Source organism: Mandrillus leucophaeus, unplaced genomic scaffold (assembly GCF_000951045.1).
Source record: "Mandrillus leucophaeus isolate KB7577 unplaced genomic scaffold, Mleu.le_1.0 Scaffold52, whole genome shotgun sequence".
Lineage (NCBI taxonomy): Eukaryota > Metazoa > Chordata > Mammalia > Primates > Cercopithecidae > Mandrillus > Mandrillus leucophaeus.
This window is the reverse complement of record NW_012105586.1, coordinates 2,690,462-2,699,141: the sequence shown is the minus strand read 5'-3', so window position 1 is coordinate 2,699,141 and position 8,680 is coordinate 2,690,462. Positions and strand designations below refer to the sequence as shown.

The following is an 8,680-nucleotide window of genomic DNA, read 5'->3' as shown; positions in this document are numbered from 1 at the left end:
GATCTCGGTCTCCTGACCTCGTGATCCACCCGCCTCGGCCTCCAAAGTGCTGGGATTACAGGCGTGAGCCACTGCGCCCGGCCCGGATTCGTGTCTTTCAAGCTCACTGGGGCTGACGGGAGGAGGCTGGGTTGCGGGGCAGAATAAAGAAGGCGGGAGAGAGCTGGCCGGCCCCGAGCATGCAGGGGAAAGAAGGGGAGGGCACCGGCCCTTCGCGCCTCTGACCCCCTTGCCTCCCCTCGCCCAGGGCTGCGCTGCTATGCCAAATTCCACCGGAACCGCAGGGTTACACGGAGGAAAGGGCGCTGCGTGGAGCCCGAGACGGCCAACGGCGACCAGGGATCCTTCATCAACGTCTAGCGGCCCCGCGGGACTGGGGACTGAGCCCGGGAGGTTTGCACAAGCCGGGCGGTTTGTTTATAACTAGCAGTGGGAGATCAAGTGGGGGAACAGATGACTGAGGCTGCAGGCTCAGGCCCAGTACACTTGACCCCAGGAGGGGAGCCACTCGACGAATGAGCTGGGTGGGTGCCCAGGAGCCGGTCCGCAGCACCTGCACACCCACAGTCCGGTCCCACGCAGCCTCCATCCCGCGTGTCTTGCTCTCCGCGATGGCAATGCCGAGAGTGCCCTCTGCTGTTCAACTCCAGCACTGCAACAGCTTCAAGTTCAAAACCAAGTGGCGTTTTTGAGAGTGGAAAAGAAATTTAAACTTCCCGAAAGAAAGTCCACCGGCAGGAGATGAATATGGATACCAGGCACTGTGCTAAGTGCTGGAATACATTATCTCACTGAATTATCAAAACGACCTTTTCAAGTAGGCATTATCACCATGCGACAGGTTGAGGACGCTGAGGCACGCTGGAGTTATTTAACCTGACTTGCCCAGGGTCAATGCTCCTCAAACCTGAACATGCTAACAGTCACCTGGAGGTCCAGTTAAAAATGTACATCTGGCTGAGCGCGGCAGCTCACGCTTGTAATCCCAGCACTTTGGGAGGCCAAGGCAGGTGGATCACCTGAGGTCGGGAGTTTGAGACCAGCCAGGCCAACATGGGGAAACTCTGTCTCTATTAAAAATACAAAAGTTAGGCCAGGCGTGGTGGCACAGGCCTATAATCCCAGCTACTCGGAGGCTGAGGCACCAGAATCACTTGAACTTGGGTGGCAGAGGTTGCAGTGAGCAGAGATCGTGCCACTGCACTCCAGCCTGGGGGACAAGAGTGAAACTCCATCTCAAAAAAAAAAAAAGCACATCCAACTCACTGGGCTCTGTGCTCTAACAAGCTCCCACGGAATGCAATGCTGCTGGCCCAGGGACCCCACTGAGAGGTCCTGGGAAGTACATGGCAGAGCAAGGACCTGAACCTGGGCCAAGGCTGTCCAGCTCCAAGGCCCACGTTCTTGCGACCCCACAACCAAGAATTTCTTCCAGATACTCCAAGGCTTTTGGCAAGAGAGGTTCAGACCCTGGTAGTCCCTTTCTCTGCGGCTGAAATAGTTTGACTATTCTCTGCCTTCCCTGGACAAAGATGTCTCATGTTTAAAAACAAAACAAAATACAACTTAAGCACATACTTGCTTGCAGGAATGAGTTGGGCAGGTTGATCCCTGTGGTCTGGTAGCTGATATCCTGGGATACAAAGTGTTTGGGGAAAAGAATCACGTTGGCCTTTATGTCCCTACGGTCCTGCTCATCCAGTCCTGGATAGGCACTTTACAGCTTTCTGGAGAGCTTCCACCCCAGGGGTTCTGATGCGAGCACGGACTCAAAAAAAACCCCACACATATTGCCCACATTTGCCCACTTTGCATACTGTTTAGTGATTTCCAGGACCACAAAACCATCCCTGGACCCCACCCCACATTTTTGCAGCAGAGCCCGCTGGGAAGTTGAGGCTCCTCTGAAATTGAGGTGCTATCTGAAGCTAACTGCCCCCAACAGGCCAGACTCTCAATGCCCACCCAGAACATCTGTCCCAGCAGATCTGGCTTCAGGGGTCACTTGAGGAAAACCATTTAAATCCCCCCACTTGGCATCTCACTCTTGGCCAACCCTCTGTTCCAGGGCGAACCAGGTTGCAAATGACAAAAGACTTTGCTGGCCAAATTCCTCACTGGCCTGGATCACGCCCATAAGATGCCAGAGATGTTTACTGCGCTGGGAAAATCAGTGGGGGTCAGGGGTCAGGCACCAAGAAAAGCAGGTAGATCTGGAAGAAACTAAATATGCTTGTTCTCGCCCTATCCAAGTTTGGTGGGCATGGAAACCTTGTGGGGAGGGAGCAGAGAGGGCAGGGGAACTGGGAGATCAAAGCAGACTAGCTGAAAGGCAGATATGGCTGGGCACAATGGCTCATGCCTGTAATCCCAGCACTTTGGGAGGCCGAGGTGGGCGGACCAGTTGAGGTCAGGAGTTCAAGATCAGCCTGGCCAACATGGCACAACCCTGTCTCTACCAAAAATACAAAAATTAAGGCCGGGCACGAGGGCTCATGCCTGAAATCCCAGCACTCTGGGAGGCCCAGGTAGGCAGATCACTTGACGTCAGGAGTTCAAGACCAGCCTGACCAACATGGTGAAACTCCATCTCTACTAAAAATACAAAAATTAGCCAGGCATGGTGGCAGGTGCCTGTAATCCCAGCTACTCAGGAGGCTGAGGCAGGAGAATCACTTGAACCCAGGAGGTGGAGGTTGCGGTGAGTCAAGATCACACCATTGTACTCCAGTCTGGGCGACAGAGTGAGACTCCAAAAATGCAAAACACTTAAAAAATTAAAAGGACAGATCTGCCAGCAGCTTCGTACTTGAGACCAGACAACCCACATGCTGTGTGTGCCTCATATTAAGTGGTGACTGAGGACCGAGCTGGCTCTGTGGGGCTAGAACCCTAAGGAGTACCGCAGGAAGAAAGCCCAGCATGACTATGGCTAGGGGACAGCTGTTAGACAGTCCTAGGACATCAGCCATGGAGAACACAGAGGGTCAGGACAAAGCTAAAAGGCTCACAGAACTGTCACTGGTTGCCAGGGCAGTTCCATGGTTGGAAATTCCAGGCCCATCTCTTTGCCCTAGCTATCTCTATTTGACATTTCCGAAGAGGCATGGGTGGATGGAACCTCTTAACTCCAGAGCTGGGAATCCCAAAGCCCTGTCAAGTGTCTAACCAACCTCTCTGCCAGGAAGTTCTTCCTTAGGTCTATCTTACATTTATTTTGCTCATACAGAAGCCAATTTCCTCTAATCCAGGATTTAGAAAACTTTTACTGTGAAGGACCAAATAAATATTTTAGGCTTTGCAAGCCATCCGATCTCCACCAGCTACTTAGCTCTGCCATAACTTGAAGCAGCCACAGACAGTGTGTGAATGAATCCATGGCTATGCTCCAGAAAAACTATTTATGGACACACATGTGAATTTCATATAATTTTCACATGTCACAAAATATTATCTGTCTCTTATACACATCTAGATGTGTATAAGAGACAGGCTCAAGCCTGCTCGCTCTCAACCTTGGCTGTATGTTGCAACAATCTGGGAACATTAAAAGGCCTGGGACCCACCCACAAGGCTTCCGCTTTGTTTGGTCTGGGCTTCATAGCTTTTTCCCCAGGTAACTCCACGTGCAGCTGGGGCTGAGAGCCTCCGCTCTCCCCTTCCATCTGTAGCAGTGCAGCTGGTGATAAATCCACCTATTCCACCTCTCACCGCCTTGGCAACCTTAGGAAAGTTTCTTAAGGTCTCTGTGCCTTGATTTTTTTCATCTGTAAAATGGGGATAACTCTCCGTTCATAGGGTTGTTGTGAGTACTGAATGCATACTTCGTTTTGATTTTTTTTTCTTTTGCGACAGAGTTTCACTCTTGTTGCCCAGGCTAGAGTGCAGTGGCGCAATCTCAGCTCACTGCGACCTCTGCCTCCCAGGTACAAGTGATTCTCCTGCCTCAACCTCTCAAGTACCTGGGATTACAGGCAAGCACCACCATGCCCGGTTAATTTTTGTATTTTTAGGAGAGATGGGGTTTCACCATGTTGGCCAGGCGGGTCTCAAACTCCTGACCTCAGGTGATCCACCTGTCTCAGCCTCCCAAAGCGCTGGGATTACTAGGCGTGAGCCAGCGTGCCTGGCCTGTGAATGCAGAATTCTTATAAGGTGTTTAGAACAGTGCCTACCACCAAATAAACCTCCAGTGTTAGCTAATTTGTTATTCTAGGAGAATTTTAGGAGATGTTTGGTTCTTTGACAATGACCCATCACATACTCTGAGATCATTTCTATTCAAGCTCTATTCTATTCAAGTCACTATTCAAGCTCCTTCCCCAAAGTATGTTCCATAGAACACTGGGACCATGAGATGCTCCATTAGAAAGGGGCAGGGTACGGCTTCCGTGGTCAAAGAGGTTTGGAAAACTGTGCTGGCCTCAGCCCTTGGCAGCATGTACAGATTCCAGGCACCGAGGCAGGGCCGGAGGAGTAAGTGACTTTGCAGTAAGATAGGTGCAGGAGTCTAAAAAGACACCCGGGGTGGACTGGGGGAGCTGAGCAGGAGGCCATGTGGCAACCAGTAGCTGCTGGGCCTGTGGCCTGAGCCCTCCTGCACTCCTCCCGCTGGAGTCTCACCGTGGATCCCAGGAATCCCTGCTGTTCCCACAGGGCTGCCATCCCATGGTTTGTCTGGAGACACCAAGAGTGGTTTCCATGCCTGCTGGGAATAGGCTGAGCATGCAATGACATGACGGCCAAGGCTTGTGGGAAAATGACAGCTTCACAGCCCCTTGAGGAGTGACCAAGCCACAAAGTAAATCCTAAAACCACAACCCCTTCTACCACTGAGCTGCTGGAGGTGGGTCCTTATTTTAAGCCACATTCAACCCACCCAACAAAACCTAACATTGAGGTGGTGGGTGCACGGCCCCTGCAGTGCGGTTCACTCACAGCTGCAGAGACAAGGTTTATAAAACAACAGAACAGCCAGGAAAACGGTGCTGAGACAGACAGTGGAGAGGCCAGAGAAGCAAACCACTGTGGCTCCTCACTGGGGGTTTCTGGGGTTGGACTGAGCCCTGTCACCTCTGTGATAGTCTTCACTTTTCACAGGCAATGGTGACTGTGTGTGTTTCCTGGGGAGGAGGTCGGCAGGGAAGGTCACCTTTCCTGGGAAGGGCGGTTTGTAGAACCAGGGGTTTACATTGCAGGGAGTGTATTTTCTGAATTCTAAGTCAGAACAAGTGGTCTGATACAGGATCCATGGCCGGGTCACTTCTGGGTGCAAAAGGCTTTCTAGACCTTAGACACTCAGATGATGGTCCCGGGCTGGCAACAGCACCTGGGAGCTTGGTAGAAATACAGAATCTTAGCCTGGGCAACATAGGGAGACCTCGTCTCACCAAAAAATAACAAAATTATCCGGGCACGGTGGTGCACACCTGTAGTCCCAGCTATTCTCCAGGTTGAGGTGGGAGGATCACTCAAGCCCAAGAGGTCGAGGCTGCAGTGAGCCATGATCGCGCCACTGCACTCCAGCTTGGGCAATAGAGCGAGACCCTGTCTCAAAAAACGACAAAAAACAAAAAGAGATGCAGAATCTTGGGCCCCACCACCCCACGCCTACTGAGCCAGAATCTCTGGGGATGGGACCCAGCCATTTGGCTTTTCACAAGTTCTCCGGGTCATTCTTGGGCACGATCAAGTTTGAGAATCACAAGTCTAGGATGAGACGGGGAAAACAGAAATGTGGAGTGGTCAGGGACATTCGGATAATTCGGGGTATTTGTATTCAGGTGTGAGTTGGCAAATCTGAGACCTGTTTTGCCTAGCTAATTACCAGCAATAACAAACTCCCAGGCTCTGAGGCCCAGCCTCCTGGGCTGCAAGTGGTCTTTATTTTTGGGGTAAATGAATGGAGCACCTCGGCCTGGGACCCTTAGTGTAGGGTTTTCTGACTCTTAGGCAATTTCCTAGGGTGCTGTAGTTCCTCTTTAAAGTTCGGAAGCGGCAGGGGCAGGGGGAGGTGCCACACCCTTGTAGTCCCATGATGTCATATTGCATGTGCTCTTGGGCTGTAAATAAAGAGATTTTAAAAGCCCACCTGGCGTCTCTCTTTGTTCCTCCAGGAGATGGTTTGCCTGTGCTGGTAGTGAGCTCCATAGGGGCATTTGGAGGGGACCCTAAGCCTGGTGTTCCACCTACGACTTCTCAACACACTGGATTGAGCGTTTGCCCCGAGCTAAGCAGCAAACAAGGCAGACAGGGTCCCTGCCCTCGCCTGGTCCTCATCATAATCCCTCAGCCAGACCTCTTGACTGTGAGCCCCAGATTTTTTTGTTTCCTTTTTTTTTGGAGACAGAATCTTGCTCTGTCACCCAGACTGGAGTGCAGTGGCACGATCTCAGCTCACTGCAACCTCCAACCCCCAGGTTCAAGCAATTCTCGTGCCTCAGCCTCCCGAGTAGCTGGATTACAAATGTGCGCCACCATGCCAGGCTACTTTTTGTATTTTTAGTAGAGATGGGATTTCACCGTGTTGGCCAGGCTGGTCTCAAACTCCTGACCTCAAATGATCCACCCACCTCGGCCTCCCAAAGTGCTGGGATTCCAGGCGTGAGCCACCACCGCACCTGGCTAGAGTCCCAGATTTTTATCTCCCTTCCCATTTTAGGGTTGGGGCAGCCGGGCTCCTAAAGAGATGCTGAGGTGGGTTGCAGCAGGCTGGTCCCCAGCAACTTCCTTCCGAGCCAAGGTGGCTGAGTGCAGAGAAGAGCAGATGCAGGACTCCTGCAAGATAAGAAAGGACAAGGCAGCTCAGTGGAAGCCAGGGCTAGGGCAGGGTCCGATGCCATCTTGGGAAAGGGTGTGAACTGGTGAGGGGGTGGCCTGGCTTGGCACCAGGAAGGACATCTCTTATCATGGTGGCAGTTCCAGCCAGTGCCACCCAGCTCTGCTGACCAGGGCTTCCTCAGGCAGGAGGAGGTCTCCCTGTGGCCTTGATCCTAAAGCCAAGGTGGAGCCCAGACACCCCTGGGTGCCGTGGTGACCCCAAAGGTAGGGCACCCTAAGGGCCTGGTGTCCATCCCTGCACTGTGCCACTCATTTAGGACCACCGAGGCTGCTGTCAGGCAGGGGGCTGCCAGGACCCAAGTTGGATTCACCTTCAGGCCGGCCTCCCAGGGAGGAAGGGGGCTGGATTCCTCCTAGAGAGGCAGTGGAAGCACCCGGCCCTCCCCCACCCACTTCCTTGTTCTTCTCTTCTCTCTCCCTGTGGCCACTGCCCCCTGCAAGGAAGACGAGACCTCGAAGAGCCTGCAGCAGAGTCAGACGTGAAAGCCACCGCCAGTGAAGCCTGAAAGCAGTGAAAGCAAACACCAAAGATAAACCCCACGGCAGATAGGCGTCTCAGGCCGTTGGGCTCAGCGGCCACAACAGGCCTCATGTGGGTATCTGAGCCATCACTCAGATGCAGCCAGAGCCCTCCAATGCCTCCCTTGGAATTCCAGCAGCATCCACGTGGAAAGATGGGAGAACGAACAGAGAGGAGGAGGAAGCAGCCCGAAGTTATGACACAACCAGGACAGGCCATGGGAGGCGGGAGGCAGGCAGCACACATTGAGGATCGCTCTGTGCAGGGCCTGGGCCAGGGGCTGGAGTTGAGCTCTGAACAAGATGCTCAGAGTTGAGGGAAGCACGTGAGCACGCACATGCACATGCACACACATGCACCCGTGCACGCACACACACACTCTCACACACATGCACACACACGCAAGCACAGACATGCACACACACACACACGCACACACACACGCACTCGCACATACACACACACACGCACCCACAGACACACGCACTCGCACATGCACACACACACGCAAGCACAGACGCATGCACTCGCACATGCACACACACAGACACACACACCTGCACACATGCACACCCACACACACGCACATGCACCCCTATACACATGCACACACACACACGCACCCGCATATGTGCACACACACGCACGATAAAATAAGAGGATTGCTGCTGTATGCAGCAGAGGTCGAAGAAAATACCATAGGTCAGAGAATTCGAGAGTAGCTGGAGTGCGCTCTCCCTCTTGGACAATAGCCTCTTACTTCCGCTTTCGTTCTGGGTGGTTTCTCAACAACTGCAGCTTCCTGGACTCCAACAGGGCACAGGCAATTTCCTTTTCTGCCTTTTCCACAATCGCCAAGGGTTCCATAGAGCGTTCTGATGAGTTCTGTGAGACTAGGGTCTCTGGAGGGACAGGGCACTATTGCCACGTGTTTGGGAAGGCTTGGTGGGGATCATTCTTAACCGGCAGTAATTTTCATAGGACTCTGATGAGGTAACAAAGCTGTCGGAACATTAGGCATGATTTCCTGTGTTTTAAAGCTCAAGGAGGAGTATTTATGGAGCCTGGCTGGGGTCCATAAGTGTCAGCAAGGGATGCCGCCGTAAGTGTGAATTCTGTGCCATTGGGACAAATCGTTCAGAGTCAGCCCTCATTAGTTTTAAGTAGTCACAGAAACAAATGTCTCCTCTGAAGCGGGAAGTGGGGGTCTCACACCTCCCAGCAGTGTCCAGGCTCCTCCGGAAAACACACGAAGAAGGAAATAAAAGAACCAACCACGCTGACTCCCTCGGTGCCCACATGCCCCCAGGACTCTTCCCT

General features: G+C 52.8%; 1 protein-coding gene across 1 annotated transcript in view; it reads left to right on the top strand.

Annotated features, from left to right (window-relative positions):
- DRAXIN (dorsal inhibitory axon guidance protein) overlaps positions 1-1,618 on the top strand; it is a 33,285-nt gene extending 31,667 nt beyond the window's left edge. The window contains exon 7 of the mRNA XM_011996587.1: positions 248-1,618. Coding sequence (XP_011851977.1) covers positions 248-360 — 113 coding nt within the window. The 3' untranslated portion in view covers positions 361-1,618. The remainder of the gene's footprint in view (positions 1-247) is intronic.
- Positions 1,619-8,680: the final 7,062 nt, after the last annotated feature.